Below are 20526 nucleotides of genomic sequence, written 5' to 3'. Positions count from 1 at the left end.
CAGGCTCTGGCCACGAATTGGGCCTTTAACAACATCTGTCCTTCCGGAGTGTCAGGGTTTACTCCGGAGTACAGCTGAAAAGATCTCCGGAGCCGTCCTAACCATTCCGTGGGATCCTCATCTTTCTTTTGACTCTCACAAAAAGCTTTATTCACGTTCTGCCCCTTAGGAACTGTCATGGTTGGACACTGGCGCAATGCCAGCGCCCCCATGAAAATACACCTTCCCAAATAAATGCTGTGAGATGTTATCAGGAACAGAGCAGAGCAGGCCCAAGCTTAGTAACAAAGGGAAAAAAAACTTTATTAAACTACTTCTACACAAGACACACAGACTAAATCCAGGATGAAGACCTTTTAAAACACACACCCCTCCTCCTCCCAATTTCCAAAACACCCCCTATGAAACATCACCCGGGATTCCTGATCAAATTACCACCCTTCAGATAATCAATACTCAAACTATCAAGGGAGAGAGAAGTCTCTCTTGCACCACAGACCCCCCAGGAAACACAGTTGCCACCTCCTGTGTTTCCCTGTCACACATGGCAACCGCCCGGAGAAAATCTGCCAGTGTGACACTCTCCATTCCATGTCACAGTGCTCTCACCACCGTGCATGGACAGACTGCTCATAGGGCTCCTTTAAGGATGCTTTGCCACGGACCCAAAGACAAAACAGTTCAGCTTCTCATCCTGGGACTACAGTCCCCCCCCATTTTCCCCTGGGGCCAAGGGTCCAAGAACTGAGATCATCTTCCTGAAGACAGAGGGCATCACCATTCCCTCCTCAGCTTTCTTCTGTTCTTGCCATTCCTGTGCTGGTGGTTGCTGAAGCAGGTTTCCTTGGGTCACCACTGCATCCCCCTAAAATGCAGTCTCTATTGCAGGAGATTTTGGTTCAGTCCATGGCTAACAAGAAAAGTCCAGGCAAAAGCTACTTCATCATCTCCTCCCACCTAAATATTTCTTCTTCTAACATCTCAGGTCCCGGACTGTCTCTCTTCCACTACAAATCAAGGAGGAGTAATATTTTACAAAGCCCTCATTTCCTGGAAAGGGTTAAAAGTTCAGACTCTCTGGACGGCTGAAATCTCGGTCCAGTGTTCCGTCTCCCACGCTGGGCATCATCCCCCCCCTTTCTCCTTCTCCTCTGCCGGCAAATTTCCAGGTGCCGCCAGGCTCTCTGTCACTTTCCCTCTGTGGGGGGGGGGGGGGGGGGGGAACAAAGGCATCTCCACTTCTCTCCACCCTTCCGTCCACAGGAGCTGGCTGGGTTCCAGACCCTCAGCCCCTCGGCCCACCTGGACAAGGCCGCGTGGCTTCCCCTCCCCCACCCAGCCCATGGCTGGGCAGGGGAGAGCCTGCACTCTCTGACCACCGGAACCAAAGAGACAGTTCCCCTGGGAGTTCTTGCTTTTAACCCCCTGTGTTCTCAGAGGCGTGTCCATACTTTCAGTGGTCACTCCAGGTGCCAATATCCAAACCTGACCACTGATTGGTTTGACCCAACTTCCTGGAAAAAAAAATTCACTTCCATGTCAAACCACGACAGGGACTGAGTCTCTGATGCCTTGGATAAGAATTGTTCTTCAGTCTGCCATATGTGTCCTATGCAGGGGATCCTGTTTATCCCAATTAGGACGCTGTAAAGGCCACTTAGCATCTGCTTGGGGTCCTGCCTGATGGTCTCTATCCCAAATCCTCATACCGGCCATCCTGATCATCCCTCGCTTCTCAGATGTGAATAGAATCCCCAGTATTGACTGCATTTCGTCCCACGTACACACGTTGGGCCCCAGAAACTGATCCACCCGCTCTGCAACTCCGAGGGGGTCTTCCAATAGGTGTCCCATTTCTTTCTTGAACTCCCTCCCATCTCCTGAGTTGAGAGGTACCTCCACATAACCTATTCCTGGAATTTGGGCTGGTTGTCCCTGCTGACCAGCATTGGGGTTAGGGATCATTCCCAAAGCTACTTCCCTTAGTGGATATAGAGCTTGCCCTTCCCCTTCTCTTTCCCCCCGTGTTAGGCTACGAGTAACGCGGCGATTTTCCTCAGAGACCGGCTCCGGGATTTCTACCTCTTGGTTATCAAAATCTCCCCCTTGATCCAAATCGGGGTAGACTATGGGTGGTACTGGTGGGGGTGGAGGAGGGGGAGGTATGTATGGTAGAGGGGGGTGCAGTTGGAACTTCCTCAGGCTTTTTATTTTTCTTTTTCCCTCCCTGGGTGCTTAAGGCAAAAAGTTTTGCTCTTGTTTCCTCCACTATCCAGAGAGCCGCAAACTAGCTCTCTTCCATATCAAAAGGTTCTTTAGAGTTTCCATAAATGTTTAATGTCTGGCAAATCCAGTCCTCAAAGCTTCCAGACACTGGCCAAAATGAATTATCACCACGGATCTGTTTCCCTCCCCATACTTCCATACAATAATGTACCATTTCTGCCCTATCCTTCCCTTTTCTTGAAGGATATTCATCCCAAGATTTTATCATTAGACCTAACGGACTGTCAGGTGGTATCTGGGGAAGCTTTACCGGGGTCCCCATCCCCATGGAATCAGAGGGCTTGCTTTTCCTCTGTCCCATCTTCCAGGACACCTTCATGCACACACACACTCGCGGCCCCGTTTGTGGCCCAGCCCCTCTCGGGGTCTGGAAACCGCACTACTTAGAGGTCCACACTTGCCTCGTCCTAAAGGGACGTCTCATAGGTTATGTCCTGGGATCCCAACCCCAACCGAGAGGATTCCCACTTTTATACTCAGCTGTTCTGCGTCTTCACCTGGGCTTTGTGCACAAAGATTATGGGGTTACCGGTATCCCTTTTGCTTAATACCAAATTTAGGTTCATTGGTAAGGGTCTGGGAAGGCAAAGCCTGCACCAGGCCCGCTGCAGAGGCAGCGGGGCGCCTCCCTGATGAGGAATTCCCACCCGGTCGCCCTCATCCGAGTCACTGCACCAAATTTGTTATGGACAAATTCAATTGGGGAGCCCAATTATAGATAAATCGATTAACAAGAATTTATTAAGGAAGTGGTAATGAGCAAAAGACAGCGCTGGGCGTCCGGAGAGTCTCTGCTCTACCACGGCGCGCCCTCTCCCTTTGCCCTTTTTGTTTTTATAATTTTTTTTTTTTTTTTTTTTTTTTTCCGGTTGATGTATTTTCTCTCAATGCACTCTGCGCCTCTGGAATTGGTTGCTAGGGGGTCTTTTTTTTTCTGCCCTTGGTGGTCGTAGGGATGAAGGCTCCTCATCTTCCTTGCAGATTGTCCTTGGCCTAAAAGTTAACTTGTGTATAATTAGTTACACAGTCTTCTATGCTAGTTGCATCTGCACAATTCTTAAGCAGGATACTTGCTGTTCCCTCGGCCCCCCCCCTCCTTCTCCTCCCACACCTTGAAATTCCCTACTCAGTTCAAATTCTTATCTCCTTCAATGCTCGTTTTGATGAAGACCTTTTTATTTATTACAGGTGGGAACATGATCCTTGAAGGATAAGCAATGTATTGGTCAATGGGTGGGCAGTTAAGGTTTGAAAGGGGAACAATGCATAAGGGAGCTGTTGTTGGCATGGGGTCGGTATCGGGAGCCACCGCGGCTTCATCTCACGCGCCGGCCATGTGTGAGCTGATGCTGTAACTGGGAAAATTCCGCTCCTGCGCTGGAGATACAAGGCCTGGTTCTGGGCTGGAGGGGTGAGAAGGACGAGATGCACACCCTTTTGATCCAGGGGAGATCCTGGAAGTGCACTGCCTACCTGCCCCCCCCACACCAAGCACCACGCTCCATCTCCCTCTCCTGCTCAGCGGATTTTTGGGAATCCAGGGGTTGGTATGTATTATTTGCCACTGGAACTAATGGAATAAATTTGCTTTGCAAGCCCAGTTGTGTCTTAGATTATTTTGTGCATGAGTCTCCTCCTGAACCTGTGGCAATGACCACCAGGGACCTACAGGATATTCCTACCCTCCTGTCAATCAATTCTGAGAAATGATTTAAATACGTCAAAGAATTTGGAGTAATGTTTAGCCTGTGAGTTTCAGCAAAGTATTGACTCTGTCTTAGTTGCATGGATACAAACTAGTAAGTGAGATTGCTGGGTGTGCAGGTGTTAGGGAAGTGATTCCCTATGCACTGAGTACTGAAATAAACAAATGCCTCCTTTCTAAGCCTGAGCTGGCAGCAGGGATCAGGCCCTGCTTGGTAACTTTCATTTTGGCAACTTCTGTGAGCAGGTAAGAAAGGTCAAAATGAAACCTTTTCCAGCTATTCCCCTCTGCTTCATCTTTTTAGGCGCCAGAACTCTGTGCCACAGGTGGCCTGGCTGTGTGCAGAGCAATGCAGCCCCCACAAACCCCTTGATTTCCCCACAAGCTGCCATGCCTTGTTCCCAGGTGTGCCCAGCTCTGCCAGCAGAAAGAGCCCGCAGCGCAGTGGGCACCGTGCCCTGCCCAGCCAGGGCTCTCTGGCACAGAGCAGCAGCAGCAGCTCCAGCGCCTTTCAACCCACTCCTGCCTTGGCTTCTCCTGGGACACAGAAGCCTCTGGAAATCAGCATCGCCAGTCGCATTCCAGCTTGGAGCAGCTCCTGCGGGCAGGCAGATGCTGCCAGTTTGACTGCTTCCAAAGGGGAATAAAGGCAGAGATGTACATGCTCAGGAGCCCTGGGCATATCCAGGAAACGTGTAAATATGTGGGAGATTTGTGAGGAATTATTTCAGCTGTTATGCCAACAGTGCCTTCTCTCCTGGTTCTGTGTGTTCTAGATGAGTAATGTAACAGTTGGCTCTCCCAATTAAGAGGTAGATAGTATGTGGATGTTACAATGTATAGTGATGTTATTGTAATATATCCTCCCATAGCCTTATTTGCCCTCCCCCTTGTAACAGCCTTGGTAGTCAGGGCTTTTGGGGAGGGCCGGCTTGTGACCAGGAGGCGCGGTGTAACAACACCTGACCTCCAATCAAGATGTAAGAAAGTAATCTCCACCAGTGGACAGCAGAGAAAGAGCTGACTGATAAAACTTTGGAGGGGCTAAGGGTATAAAAGGCAGAGCATCTGTTTTGTAGATGAGCTGCTCGTAATGGTCATAGAGACTCCCAGTGCTGCAATTTTTCCTTATTCAGTCCTCTGTTAAGGTTTATTAAACCTTTAACATTTTAAAAGTGAGGGTCATTGTGGGAGGGGTCCCCGCCCTCCCTTGGGAGGCAACTTCAATATAGCCAGAAGTTGTCAATCACATGCTGTTTCCCTCCCCAGTTGAGGCTGTCTGTCAAAGCTTAACACACTCCCCGGTTCTAGAAAGTTCTTCTGTTCTGTTAATCCCATTGGACCCTGTTAGAATGCCACTCCTCTCCTGTATCCCGATTGGTTCATTACATGTCACCCCATCCCGTCTCCTCCCCTCTACCCGTTACCCATTGGTTGGTTTGTGCCCTAGCCACTCCTATCCCTCTGCCCTTATATTCTCGGTCCCGCCCTTGCACTAGGCTCCCTGAGTCAATTTTCCCTCCGAGAGTGTTGCTGCTCCTTGCCTTCTCCTCGTGCTCCTTGCCTTCTCCTCGTGCTCCTTCTCTCTCCTACAATAAACCTCTCGGATCCTGCTGCTCGGGAGACGTCTCGTCTTTATTTGGTGGAGCTTTCCGGGTTTCATCTACCCCTCCCTGCGGACCGGCCAGCCGAGGATCACTCTCCGGACTGGCTGGGAACCCAGGGAACCCCCGGAGGACCTAAATTTTATACAATTGGCGCCTCGAACACGGTGATCGCTGCCCCGGTCTCCGACGAGCGTCTCCTGCCGTGTGAGGATCTGTGACCCTGCGCTGTGGGATTACAAGCGCCGTTCGCCGCCAATCCCAGGAGTAGCTGTTCTTCTGTTTTAAGAAGACTCCTATCTCCTGGATCTGCTGACAAGTCGTGGATATCCGACCCTGCAGCTTCAAGGGAAGCCCCGGATTTCACGACACCAGCAGAGCTCCACTACCCCGCCTCAGCTTTTCTTTTCGCCGCGTCGTAGTTGGGTGAGTGCAGCTGCTCGAGGAGAGCAGCCGACGCAGGCTCTTATCCTTTCCTTTTTTCCTTTGCTCGGGTGGGGATTCTCTTCTGCAGCGAGGAGATGGGTAACCGCCTCTCCCCTGCAAGACGAGACTTTTATTGCCAAGTTAAAGCTACCCTTCAGTTGGGGAATGTTTCTTTTAATAAGCGGGTCCTTAAATCTTTTGTTATTTTCATTTTTGATCATTTTCCAGATGCCTCTACTGAGGATGTTCTTTCTATTTCATTCTGGGGAAAAATTGGGCGTTATATTTATGATTTACAAGTTTCTGGGAATTTTAGGGTCGGGAGATTTTTTCCTATTTATGATATTATTTTTAATTTAGTTAAACAAAAAGGGGAAAGTTCGGGTCCCAGTTTTCCTACCCCTTATTCCGCCCCCCTCGCTCCTAACCCCATTTCCCCTAAGGGTGGATCGGGAGATAGATCCTGCCAAAATAAGGCACAGGGTTGCCACCGTCTCCCTGCTGCCTCCCGTTCCACTCTGTCCTTCTCTTGTGCTGGGACTGGCCACCCCAGCACGAGCCCTATCCATTCCCTCGATCCTCATGCCCCCAACCCCAGTTTTACTCTCAGTTCCAGTTCTGTTTTAATAACACCTCAAAATGGCGGCGGCCTCGTGGCCGATTGCCCTGAGACACAAAATGGCGCCTCCTCCTCCTCAACCCCTCCGGTTCCCGCCACTTTACCATCTCCGCCCCCTTCGTCGGTTGCCGCCCCTGCGTCGGGTCCCGCCCCCCATCATGCGTCGATCTCGGTGACGTCGGGACCCTCCCACCCTGCCTCCCTAGCCACACCCCTGGGCGGGCCCCTGGTGGGTGGGACAGGCCTACCAGAAGGCCACGCCCCAGTGGGTGGGTCAGGCCATGCCCCAGTGGGTGGGTCAGGCCACGCCCCCTCTCCTGCCACTTCCGGTTCCCACGCTACCGGAACCGGAAGTAGGCTTTGCCGGAAGCAGGCCATCTTGGCCTGCAGGGTCTCTCATAACCAGGACCCACCGGCAAGGGAGAGGCTTCGAGCCCTAGCCTGTCCTGCCTCATCCTCGGAAGAGGATGAGGACAGTGACGACCCCCGGCCAACAACCAAGCCAGGGGAGGGCTGGGCCCGGATAAGGGCCAAGGCCATTAGGGATGGGGACCTAGATCTCGCCAGGGATCTAGGCCCAATCGCGGCACCGGTTAGACTCAAGAGGGGGAAGGAACCGCGGTGGGAACAGCTGCCATATACGGAGGTGAAGGAATTGAGGAAGGCAGCCAAGGACTATGGGAGAAATTCCCCATTTTTTAAAAACATATTGGACCTTACTTTTACTGGACATACTTTGGTGCAGCATGACATTCGATATATAGCGAAGGCTCTGCTGTCCCCCACAGAATTTCTTCTGTGGGAAATACATTGGAAAAAGCTATTAAAACCTATTCTAACCAAATATGACCTTAAGGAGGTGCTGGGAGATGGCGCCGAGGGCCTGGAGGCGCTGGCAGGGGAAGGGGAATTTAGTAAACCAGAAGATCAGATCCTCCTTCCCGACAATCTGCTAACTGACATCCGAGATGCTGGGAAGGAGGCCCTACTAAAAATACCTGATGGAACCACCCCTCTCCAGAACTTCACATCCATCCTCCAGGGCCCTGATGAGACTTTTATGAAGTATATTGACAGGTTAAAGGAGGCTATAGACCGGCAGATTGAGAACGTCGAGGCTCGAGAAGAACTGCTGCGTAAGATGGCCTTGACCAACGCCAACCCGGAGACAAAGAAGATCCTGCGAGCTCTCCCCCAGGATCCGGAGCCGACCATCGCCAAGATGGTCGAGGCGTGCACAAAAGCGGCATCGATGGAGCAGACTGTGGCGTTTGCGGTGAGCAGAGGTGTGGGGGAGGCAATGGTGGACCTCATGAACACGCGCTGCTTCGGCTGCGGCCAACTGGGCCATATACAAGCCAATTGCCCACACTGGCCACCAGAGAGGTCCTACCCTCATTATAACCCCTCCCCGAGACCACCTTACAGGAATCCTCGTTATCATCGGCCGGGAAACGGGAGGCGGAGCGCGCTGAGGGGCCGCGCTACGACAACAAATGGCCCGTCCCAACGCCCTGCGCTGCCATCGCTCCCGGAGAACCACTGCCCCAACGGCACGTTTCTCCGGACATCCGCAGCCAGGAGGACGGGCTCCGGCTCCTCAGACGGACTCAACAACTGAACAGTGCCCGCCGCCAAGTCCTCCGGAGTTCCATCCACATTATGTTTCCGGATGAGGACTTGGTCCGTGTCCCGGTAGGATTCCTGCCGCCACCATACTGCGACCACCCCGTCACAGTGCTGTTCATCGGGGACTCCATCAGCACGCCGGACGACCTCACCATCATCCCGGAGGTCGTCTGCTTCGAGCCAGGGGCAGAGCTCAACGTCTCCGTGGTGTGCCATCATCCTCCGTTCTCTCTGCCGAGAGGGTCTCCTTTAGCTCTGTGCTACATCTTACACATGCACTTCAGGGACACTGGTTGCAACATTCTATCGGACTTTCCTACCGATCATATGCACTTCAATGACACTGGCTGCAACATTCTATCAGACTTTCCTACGGATCAAGACCCTTCTGCTTTCTTCATTCAGAACGTTAGCAGACAAAGACCAATTATTAAAACTACCTTTGTTTTTCAGGGGAAAAACATTTCGTTGGACCTGATGGCAGACACCGGTGCAGACGTTACCATCGTCCCTCAGGCAGAGTGGCCGCGCGACTGGGAGTTAGTGTCCCCTTGTGGCACAATCTCCGGCGTCGGAGGAGCCGTCAATTCCCGACGCAGTAAGCACCTCGTGTGTGTAGAGGGGCCGGAGGGCCAGGTTGCCACAATTCGGCCTTTCGTAGTTGCATCTAACATCAAATTATTAGGCAGGGACGTATTGTCCCAATGGGGTGCCCGTCTCGACATCCCTAGCCCTGCGTGGGATTTTTAGTCTGGGCCACTGCGGAGCGCACCTCCCCACCGCTTAATTGGAAAACTGATACACCGGTGTGGGTGGACCAGTGGCCCTTGCCAATCGAAAAACTTACTGCGCTCAACGAACTAGTAGAGGAGCAGGTGCGCCTGGGGCATTTAATACCTTCCACCAGCCCCTGGAACACACCTGTCTTTGTTATTAAAAAGCCCGGCAGAGACAGGTGGCGCCTGCTCCAAGACCTACGCAGGGTTAATGATGTTATTGAGGATATGGGGCCCTTGCAACCAGGCCTTCCCTCTCCCTCTATGCTGCCCCGGGATTGGCAGCTCGCAATCCTTGATATCAAGGATTGTTTCTTCAACATCCCGTTATACCCCGGGGATGCTCCCAGGTTCGCGTTTTCGGTTCCTTCTCTCAACCGAGGTGAGCCGTACAAACGGTATCAATGGACTACTCTGCCACAGGGAATGAAGAATTCTCCGGTGCTCTGCCAAACCTTTGTGGCACAGGTCCTTTCCCCAGTTCGTCGCCTTTTCCCAGAGGCCATCATCCTTCACTATATGGATGATATTTTGATTTGTGCTGCTAGCTCAACATACCTACAAGCAGCCTTGGACAGGACCATTAAAGCCATTAAAGATGCGGGGTTTCAAATCGCAGAAGACAAGATCCAGCTGTCGTCCCCCTGGAAATACCTGGGCTTCCTAATTACGGGAAGGACCGTCGCGCCCCAGTCTCTTGTTATCAAGGACGACCCACAGACCCTGCGGGATTTGCAGCAGCTTTGCGGTACCATCACCTGGATTCGACCTCTCCTGGGACTCACCACAGAGGAGCTGTCGCCACTTTTCCACCTGCTGAAAGGCGACGGCGACCTGGCATCCCCACGACATCTCACACCGGATGCCCGTGAGGCCTTGGAGAGAGTCGCAGCTGCTATCAAGTCCCGCCAGGCGCATCGGGTCGCGCGGTCCCTCCCAATCCAGTGTGCCATCCTGGGTAAGTCCCCCAACTTACACGCCCTGCTATTCCAGTGGGACGACAGCCAGAGAGACCCACTCCTTATCATTGAGTGGCTGTTCCTCCCCCACCAACCCGCCAAGACAGTAACAACATTTCCTGAACTTATGTCTAAACTAATCATTAAGGCCCGCCAGCGCCTCCGGACCCTCGCAGGGTGTGACCCAGCATGCATCTATTTACCATTAAATTTGGACCAATTGGATTTCCTTTTACAAACAAATGAAAATTTGCAGATTTCAGTAGATAGCTATCCTGGTCAAATTCGGATACACTATCCCAAGCACAAATTATTTAAAGACACTTTATACCTGGCTCCAAAAATTTTTAAAAGCAAAATACCACTAAAAAATGCTCTCACAGTGTTCACTGATGGGTCGGGAAGATCCCACAAATCAGTGATCACTTGGAAGGACCCGGACAGTCAGAAGTGGGAATCTGACGTCCAAATAGTTCAGGGATCCCCCCAAATCGCTGAACTTGCAGCGGTTGTGAGAGCCTTCAGAAAATTCCAACAACCTTTCAATTTGGTAACTGATTCGGCATATGTAGCCGGGATAGCAGAGCGGGCCGAACATGCCCTGCTCAAAGAAATTCAAAACAAAACGCTCTACAGCTTGCTCTCAGAACTAATTTGGCTGATCTCCCACCGAGAGCAACCTTATCATATTCTGCATGTTAGGTCACACACCGACCTGCCAGGTGACATCACTGAGGGTAACCGGAGAGCAGATACCCTGGCGATGCTGGCCACCTCCACTTCTGTAAACCAGACAGTTCTAAGACCCGCCCTGCCAGATGTTCATATGCAGGCTAAGATGAGCCACGCCTTTTACCATCAGAATGCTCCAGCTCTATGCCGCCAATTTAAGATCTCTAAGGAGCAGGCGCGAGCCATCTTAGCCACCTGCCCCAACTGCCAGTCCCACGCATTACCATCAGTAGCGACGGGGGTTAACCCCCGGGGACTGGGAGCATTGGACATCTGGCAGACAGACATTACTCATTTTCCTTCCTTTGGGCGGCTCAAATATCTCCACGTGTCGGTGGACACATTCTCGGGGGCAGTGTTTGCCTCCACACATACGGGGGAAAAAACCAAAGACATTATAAAACATCTATATATGGCTTTCTCCACTCTGGGTGTCCCAAAAACTATAAAGACTGATAACGGACCAGGGTTTGTGTCCAAACAGTTCATGGAATTTGTGCAACTATGGGGCATTGACCACGTTACAGGAATTCCACACAACCCTACAGGGCAGTCAATCGTGGAACGGAAACACCAAGAGATTAAGAAATTATTAGAACAACAAAACGATTCGGCCATCACCACGAGCCCTGTAGAGAGGTTGTGCAAGGCCCTGTATGTTCTCAATTTCATGAACTGTTCAGACCGTGAGCCAAACCCCCCGATCCTGCGCCATTTCCACAATAACACCAGGGCGCAGTTGAAGGAGAGACCTCCTGTGCTCATAAAAGACCCTGAGTCTAAAGTTATCAAAGGTCCATACCCTCTAATAACGTGGGGGAGAGGGTATGGATGTGTTTCAACAGAACAGGGCCCCAGGTGGATCCCCGGGAAATTCATCAAACCGTACCGGGAGGACATCTCTACAGAAAGCCAACCCCCGGAACACTCCCCCGAGACGCCAGCTCCATCAGAAACCACCGTCGCGTGGAGTCGAAGGAAAAGGAAGAAGACTAGACCAGCCAGTATCACCGTCAGGACTTTAATAACTAACCGGCATTTCCCGCCGGCTTGGACTGCTTATCCTCTGACCCCATCCCCTACCATCCCTCACCCTTTTCCGTCCTACCACTTTCCTCACCCCTTCTTCCCTCATACCTGACCTGATTTTGTTTTCCTGTTTTGTTACTATTTCGATTTACACGGGGGAGGATGGGGATTCAAAGGGGTCACTATTCTTATTTCCGTTATATGTCTATTTATTAGACTTTGGTCCACCCAGAATGGCAGTCGCAGCAGCCAGAACACCCTGCAGTGACCAGCTTCCTGCAGCAGCACTTTTCATCATAGTGTGGCTTCACCTGGCAGGAAGCTGGATCGTACCACAGCCCAAAGAGAACGTCTGGGTCACGCTGGCAAAGTCCATCGGACAGGCTTCAATTTGTCATCAAAGAGCACATCCATCCAAGCCAGCATCCAGCGGATCCAGGCGTTGGTAAAGGACTTAAAGACTGAAACTGGGGCTGTGGACGCTGTGAACAAGATCTTTTCTCAATGGGGTGTTCCTGGGTGGGCCATTCCAATTGTTAAAGGTTTAGTTTGGGTTTTAATCATAATTTTCTTAATTTCTGTTGCATTAACCATCTTTAAGAAATTGTTAACTAGGACAATGGGAAATGTTTTTTTAATAAACCAAAAAGGGGGAGTTGTGGGAGGGGTCCCCGCCCTCCCTTGGGAGGCAACTTCAATATAGCCAGAAGTTGTCAATCACATGCTGTTTCCCTCCCCAGTTGAGGCTGTCTGTCAAAGCTTAACACACTCCCCGGTTCTAGAAAGTTCTTCTGTTCTGTTAATCCCATTGGACCCTGTTAGAATGCCACTCCTCTCCTGTATCCCGATTGGTTCATTACATGTCACCCCATCCCGTCTCCTCCCCTCTACCCGTTACCCATTGGTTGGTTTGTGCCCTAGCCACTCCTATCCCTCTGCCCTTATATTCTCGGTCCCGCCCTTGCACTAGGCTCCCTGAGTCAATTTTCCCTCCGAGAGTGTTGCTGCTCCTTGCCTTCTCCTCGTGCTCCTTGCCTTCTCCTCGTGCTCCTTCTCTCTCCTACAATAAACCTCTCGGATCCTGCTGCTCGGGAGACGTCTCGTCTTTATTTGGTGGAGCTTTCCGGGTTTCATCTACCCCTCCCTGCGGACCGGCCAGCCGAGGATCACTCTCCGGACTGGCTGGGAACCCAGGGAACCCCCGGAGGACCTAAATTTTATACAGGTCATTTCTCAGATGTGCAGTGCTTTGGGCTATTCTCTTGGTCAGCTTTCCTTTGCTTGGGTCCCATCTCGGTGCTTCGTTGGGGTACAGGGTGTAGGTACTTGGTGCGCTCTTGGAGTTACTCTTGGATCCCTTGAACAGCAGGGTTTGGCCCACAAAGGGAATTTGTGCTACTTTGTGACAGAGGAGAACTCCCCAGGCTATTTAGCCTTTGCTGTACAGATGGTTGGTTATTGCTTGGCATCAATTCACAGGCCAATATAGAGGGTTTGCATTGTGATGTCAGGGTATGGTTGCCATGCGGTCATGGTGACATCAGAAGGTTGCTGTGGTGCACAAAAGGCCTCAGCGTCAGAGCAGCCCTAGGCCTTGCTCAGTGCAGGATGCTCAGTGCATCCTCTTGGTTAAGGCACGTGTCAGTGGGCAGCTGCACACTGACAAGAGCCTTGTTTTTTCTTGTGTTGGAGTGAATCTGCGCAGCAGTGCTACAATGATTGAGCAATTTGCTGCTGCATTTGTCACTGTTTACGGCGTTTCTTATTCTGCCTATTACCTGACTAACCTGGCACGTAAGTAGAGGTTTTCCCTGGGTGTAACCAAACCTGGCTTTTGTATGTCTTCCTGCTCTTAGTGACTGAGTTATTTTGAAACAGAAGGAGCATTAGGGTGCCACTGGTTTGGGAAAGCTCCTGTCAAGAGATTCAGCTAAAAAGGGGGTGTCTGTAGGCACAGGGGCAGCATTTGCAAGGGAACCTGCAGGGGTTCTGGTCCCTCCACAGGAGAATCTGAGGAAGCAGAGTCTGTCATTTCCTCAGATTGCTGGGACAAGCAAGACAGCTTTGAAAATATAAACTGGAGAACTCCTTGGAAGGCCTTCTAAAAACTCTGCAGTTGTTCCCAGAATTCAGGGAAAGCTTCTTTCTTTCTACATTTTGTCATGAAAGGATTTGAGTGCCTAACTTGACCCTTGTCTAAGTGCTAAAATAGTGATTCCCTTTGCAATGAAATGCTAACTCCAAAGCAGTGACTATCTGCTCCTGAATCCTGGAGCTGCTGCTGTGCTGCGTCACAATAAAGCTGCCACAGCTCAGTGGAATTTTGGGGAAGCTTTTCTGGGCAACTGTTTCCAGCAAGTTAATGAGAATTAGTGCATACAACTGATTAATAAAAAAAAAAAAGGGTACTGGAAGGAGAGAATTTTTAAAGATGTGTTATCTGTTCGGTAGAACAGGAGCACTGAGTGTGAAAGAACAATTTACATTTTCTTGATCATGTTTATATTAATTTACTGGCTAAACAGGCAAAAGTGTAAGCACGACCAAGAATATGGTCCTGATCTCTTGCTGGTTGCGTGAATGAACTGTGTCTCCTGGAGGGATGTTGTGAAGCGGAAAATACTCTCTGTTTGCAATTGTTGTTCTGTGGGATTCACCAGCCCAGGCAGTTTTCTGACAGCATCTGCTTCATTTTCCCTTGCCCACTACAGGTCACGTGAAGCATGTATTCAGTGGTGCTGATGCTAAGGTGAGTGAGCAAGGAACATTTCATGTTGGTGGTGTTTAGGTATTGTAGAGTACGCTGTGAGCTTAGCCAGAACAAGTAGACTGTACAGGGCCAGCCATGCAGGCCAAAAGAAAAACCATTTTCATTCCTTCAACAACAAACAACAAGGCAAATCTGGATATTTCCTAATTTCCATCTCAGAGCCTTGAAGTCTTACAAACTAAGATTTGCAGAGAGAATATTATTTGCTAACACCAAACACGGATGAATACTTAATAAACAGCAATTTCCTATAGAGTTCAATTAGCCCATTTTCATAAAGCCACAGTGACTTAGACTTTTATTCCTATCAAACATCAGGAAACTCCCTAAAAAGACGTGGTTGTACAACAAGAAGGACAATTTAAAATAGTGGATATTGTATTTAAAGTCAAAGGGGCAAGTTTGTGGTGGGGGAGCTGCGTGGGCCCAAAGGACCCAGGGGTGCCGGTCAAGAGCAGCTGAAGGTGGGCCAGCGCGTGGCCAGGGAGCCAAGAAGGCCAAGGGCGTCCTGGCCTGTGTCAGCAAGAGTGGGGCAGCAGGAGTAGGGCAGTGAGCGTCCCCCTGGGCTGGGCAGCGCTGCAGGCACAGCTGGGAGTGCTGTGCCCAGTTGTGGGCCCCTGTGAAGCAGAAAGTCCTTGAGGGGCTGGAGCGTGTGCAGAGGAGGACACGGGAGCTGGGGAAGGCTGTGGAGCGCAAGGCCAAGGAGGAGGTGCTGAGGGAGCTTTAGCCTGGACAACGGGAGGCTCGTCAGGGCCCTTCAGGCACACTTCCATAGATCCATAGAGGACAGCGCTCACCCCAAGGCCTGCTTCCCTGCCAAACCTCCCCGCTCTGCATCCAAGTGCTTTAGCCATCTGAGGAGGTGACACTTCCAATTTGTGGTTTCTTGGCTTGCTAGGAGGAGAAGCCCTGCTGATTTTCTCTCTTCCCAGCAAGCAAAGATGCTTCTGCACAAGCTTTCCTGCCCTTTTCCTGCACCGAATGGGATTCTGATCCACTTTTACTTTTCCATGTCTGCCGCAGCAGTAGCAAAGGCCTTGCTGGCTATTTCCTACTTTTCCATTTCACAGCTTTCAAGAGCTAAAAGCTCCCTTGTGCAGAGGCACTGTGCCTTGCAGATAGCAGCCATGGAGGACTATCAAATTCCTAGGCAAACAGAGTTCTCTTGAATTAGCCCATTTTAATCTGGCCGGAGTGACTTAGAATGCCATTGCTAAGAATGCTGATGATTTCTCCTTCAAAGAGGTGGTTGTAGATGCCAGGAGAAAGGAGGTTCTAAACGATAGGTAACGGTCTGTCCCTCATGTTTCTCTCTTGCCACAGACGACAGAAGCAGCAGCAGTCTCCGCCCCGGCTCCCTCTGCTCCTGGAGAAGAAGCCAAAGAGGAGCAAAAGGAGCAAGACGACCACGAGCCTGCAGCTGTGGTCACAGCAGAGCCTGATGCTTCCAAGGGAGTAAGTGCCAGTTGTGGGTGGTGCTGTCTTTAGTGCAAGGCAGAGCTGCAAGTTTCTGAGCAGCCAGCACTTGCTGTTGCTGGCTGAGGATGCTGAGTGCTGGAATCCCGCAGGACGCGGCCATTTCCTGCAGGCAGGGACAGCTAGAAATTGGCCTTTGGCCTGTCACCTTCAGGCACCCAAGAGCTGGGGGCTGCGGCTCAGCTTCTGCCTGCTTGGCTCAGTGAAGCTCTGTCTCTGGGCTTCTGCAGGGCCATGGCCAAGGGCACAGGTGCTCGTGCTGGAGGTCACAGGGCTTTCTTTGGTTGTTTTCCCTTTGTGCAAAGGTGTGTTTGGCTTGTGGAAGTGTTCTGCAGTTTTCTGGAGCAGTTCTTCACTTGTACAGTCTCTTTTGGCTTTTGATAAGCTGCAAGGAGACGATTGCGTTGTCCATGAAGCTGGGGCAGGCCATTCTTGTGGGGTGAGGCCAAAGGAAGCAAGTGCCTTGTAGGGAAGGCTTCTTGCCTGGCAAAAAGCAGAAGGGGCGAGTTTCTGTGGTTGCGTTTTGGGATGAAGCCTGCAGCTTTGGAAATGGCATTAGTGGCTCGGGTGGGGGTGAAGCTGCAAGTCCTTGACTGCTGTCTTGTGTTGCTGAGAAGAGGAAGGACATCTTGGAATTGTGGCTGCTGTATTTGACGTCAAAGGGGCAAGTTTGTGGTGGGGGAGCTGCGTGGGCCCAAAGGACCCAGGGGTGCCAGTCAAGAGCAGCTGAAGGTGGGCCAGCGCGTGGCCAGGGAGCCAAGAAAGCCAAGGGTGTCCTGGCCTGTGTCAGCAAGAGTGGGGCAGCAGGAGCAGGGCAGTGAGCGTCCCCCTGGGCTGGGCAGCGCTGCAGGCACAGCTGGGAGTGCTGTGCCCAGTTGTGGGCCCCTGTGAAGCAGAAAGTCCTTGAGGGGCTGGAGCGTGTGCAGAGGAGGACACGGGAGCTGGGGAAGGCTGTGGAGTGCAAGGCCAAGGAGGAGGTGCTGAGGGAGCTTTAGCCTGGACAACGGGAGGCTCGTCAGGGCCCTTCAGGCACACTTCCATAGATCCATAGAGGACAGCGCTCACCCCAAGGCCTGCTTCCCTGCCAAACCTCCCCGCTCTGCATCCAAGTGCTTTAGCCATCTGAGGAGGTGACACTTCCAATTTGTGGTTTCTTGGCTTGCTAGGAGGAGAAGCCCTGCTGATTTTTTCTCTTCCCAGCAAGCAAAGATGCTTCTGCACAAGCTTTCCTGCCCTTTTCCTGCACCGAATGGGATTCTGATCCACTTTTAGTTTTCCATGTGTGCCGCAGCAATAGCAAAGGCCTTGCTGGTTATTTCCTACTTTTCCATTTCACAGCTTTCAAGAGCTAAAAGCTCCCTTGTGCAGAGGCACTGTGCCTTGCAGATAGCAGCCATGGAGGACTATCAAATTCCTAGGCAAACAGAGTTCTCTTGAATTAGCCCATTTTAATCTGGCCGGAGTGACTTAGAATGCCATTGCTAAGAATGCTGATGATTTCTCCTTCAAAGAGGTGGTTGTAGATGCCAGGAGAAAGGAGGTTCTAAACGATAGGTAACGGCCTGTCCCTCATGTTTCTCTCTTGCCACAGACGACAGAAGCAGCAGCAGTCTCCGCCCCGGCTCCCTCTGCTCCTGGAGAAGAAGCCAAAGAGGAGCAAAAGGAGCAAGACGACCACGAGCCTGCAGCTGTGGTCACAGCAGAGCCTGATGCTTCCAAGGGAGTAAGTGCCAGTTGTGGGTGGTGCTGTCTTTAGTGCAAGGCAGAGCTGCAAGTTTCTGAGCAGCCAGCACTTGCTGTTGCTGGCTGAGGATGCTGAGTGCTGGAATCCCGCAGGACGCGGCCATTTCCTGCAGGCAGGGACAGCTAGAAATTGGCCTTTGGCCTGTCACCTTGAGGCACCCAAGAGCTGGGGGCTGCGGCTCAGCTTCTGCCTGCTTGGCTCAGTGAAGCTCTGTCTCTGGGCTTCTGCAGGGCCGTGGCCAAGGGCACAGGTGCTCGTGCTGGAGGTCACGGGGCTTTCTTTAGTTGTTTTCCCTTTGTGCAAAGGTGTGTTTGGCTTGTGGAAGTGTTCTGCAGTTTTCTGGAGCAGTTCTTCGCTTGTACAGTCTCTTTTGATTTTTGATAAGCGGCAAGGAGATGATTGCGTTGTCCATGAAGCTGGGGCAGGCCATTCTTGTGGGGTGAGGCCAAAGGAAGCAAGTGCCTTGTAGGGAAGGCTTCTTGCCAGGCAAAAAGCAGAAGGGGCAAGTTGCTGTGGATGCGTTTTGGGATGAAGCCTGCAGCTTTGGAAATGGCATTAGTGGCTCGGGTGGGGGTGAAGCTGCAAGTCCTTGACTGCTGTCTTGTGTTGCTGAGAAGAGGAAGGACATCTTGGAATTGTGGCTGCTGTATTTGACATCAAAGGGGCAAGTTTGTGGTGGGGGAGCTGCGTGGGCCCAAAGGACCCAGGGGTGCCGGTCAAGAGCAGCTGAAGGTGGGCCAGCGCGTGGCCAGGGAGCCAAGAAGGCCAAGGGCGTCCTGGCCTGTGTCAGCAAGAGTGGGGCAGCAGGAGCAGGGCAGTGAGCGTCCCCCTGGGCTGGGCAGCGCTGCAGGCACAGCTGGGAGTGCTGTGCCCAGTTGTGGGCCCCTGTGAAGCAGAAAGTCCTTGAGGGGCTGGAGCGTGTGCAGAGGAGGACACGGGAGCTGGGGAAGGCTGTGGAGTGCAAGGCCAAGGAGGAGGTGCTGAGGGAGCTTTAGCCTGGACAACGGGAGGCTCGTCAGGGCCCTTCAGGCACACTTCCATAGATCCATAGAGGACAGCGCTCACCCCAAGGCCTGCTTCCCTGCCAAACATCCCCGCTCTGCATCCAAGTGCTTTAGCCATCTGAGGAGGTGACACTTCCAATTTGTGGTTTCTTGGCTTGCTAGGAGGAGAAGCCCTGCTCATTTTCTCTCTTCCCAGCAAGCAAAGATGCTTCTGCACAAGCTTTCCTGCCCTTTTCCTGCACCGAATGGGATTCTGATCCACTTTTAGTTTTCCATGTGTGCCGCAGCAATAGCAAAGGCCTTGCTGGCTATTTCCTACTTTTCCATTTCACAGCTTTCAAGAGCTAAAAGCTCCCTTGTGCAGAGGCACTGTGCCTTGCAGATAGCAGCCATGGAGGACTATCAAATTCCTAGGCAAACAGAGTTCTCTTGAATTAGCCCATTTTAATCTGGACGGAGTGACTTAGAATGCCGTTGCTAAGAATGCTGATGATTTCTCCTTCAAAGAGGTGGTTGTAGATGCCAGGAGAAAGGAGGTGCTAAACGATAGGTAACGGTCTGTCCCTCATGTTTCTCTCTTGCCACAGATGACAGAAGCAGCAGCAGTCTCCGCCCCGGCTCCCTCTGCTCCTGGAGAAGAAGCCAAAGAGGAGCAAAAGGAGCAAGATAACCACGAGCCTGCAGCTGTGGTCACAGCAGAGCCTGATGCTTCCAAGGGAGTAAGTGCCAGTTGTGGGTGGTGCTGTCTTTAGTGCAAGGCAGAGCTGCAAGTTTCTGAGCAGCCAGCACTTGCTGTTGCTGGCTGAGGATGCTGAGTGCTGGAATCCCGCAGGACGCGGCCATTTCCTGCAGGCAGGGACAGCTAGAAATTGGCCTTTGGCCTGTCACCTTGAGGCACCCAAGAGCTGGGGGCTGTAGCTCAGCTTCTGCCTGCTTGGCTCAGTGAAGCTCTGTCTCTGGGCTTCTGCAGGGCCGTGGCCAAGGGCACAGGTGCTAGTGCTGGAGGTCACGGGGCTTTCTTTAGTTGTTTTCCCTTTGTGCAAAGGTGTGTTTGGCTTGTGGAAGTGTTCTGCAGTTTTCTGGAGCAGTTCTTCACTTGTACAGTCTCTTTTGGCTTTTGATAAGCTGCAAGGAGATGATTGCGTTGTCCATGAAGCTGGGGCAGGCCATTCTTGTGGGGTGAGGCCAAAGGAAGCAAGTGCCTTGTAGGGAAGGCTTCTTGCCTGGCAAAAAGCAGAAGGGGCAAGTTGCTGTGGATGCGTTTTGGGATGAAGCCTGCAGCTTTGGAAATGGCATTAGTGGCTCGGGTGGGGGTGAAGCTGCAAGTCCTTGACTGCTGTCTTGTGTTGCTGAGAAGAGGAAGGACATCTTGGAATTGTGGCTGCTGTATTTGACATCAAAGGGGCAAGTTTGTGGTGGGGGAGCTGCGTGGGCCCAAAGGACCCAGGGGTGCCGGTCAAGAGCAGCTGAAGGTGGGCCAGCGCGTGGCCAGGGAGCCAAGAAGGCCAAGGGCATCCTGGCCTGTGTCAGCAAGAGTGGGGCAGCAGGAGCAGGGCAGTGAGCGTCCCCCTGGGCTGGGCAGCGCTGCGGCCACAGCTGGGAGTGCTGTGCCCAGTTGTGGGCCCCTGTGAAGCAGAAAGTCCTTGAGGGGCTGGAGCGTGTGCAGAGGAGGACACGGGAGCTGGGGAAGGCTGTGGAGTGCAAGGCCAAGGAGGAGGTGCTGAGGGAGCTTTAGCCTGGACAACGGGAGGCTCGTCAGGGCCCTTC

General features: G+C 52.0%; 1 protein-coding gene across 1 annotated transcript in view; it reads left to right on the top strand.

Moving 5' to 3' along the window:
• Positions 1-6660: 6660 nt before the first annotated feature.
• The window catches only part of LOC128822405 (uncharacterized), a 28209-nt gene continuing 14343 nt past the window's right edge, over positions 6661-20526 (top strand). Inside the window, 10 exon segments of the mRNA XM_054004105.1 lie at positions 6661-6812; positions 7031-7232; positions 7497-7916; positions 8069-8476; positions 9001-10003; positions 11982-12029; positions 13333-13443; positions 13446-13559; positions 14477-14514; positions 15859-15990. Coding sequence (XP_053860080.1) covers positions 6661-6812; positions 7031-7232; positions 7497-7916; positions 8069-8476; positions 9001-10003; positions 11982-12029; positions 13333-13443; positions 13446-13559; positions 14477-14514; positions 15859-15990 — 2628 coding nt within the window.

Source organism: Vidua macroura, chromosome Z (assembly GCF_024509145.1).
Source record: "Vidua macroura isolate BioBank_ID:100142 chromosome Z, ASM2450914v1, whole genome shotgun sequence".
Taxonomy (NCBI): domain Eukaryota; kingdom Metazoa; phylum Chordata; class Aves; order Passeriformes; family Viduidae; genus Vidua; species Vidua macroura.
Note: the sequence above shows the minus strand (reverse complement) of the source record. Positions and strands in the feature narration are given on the sequence as shown.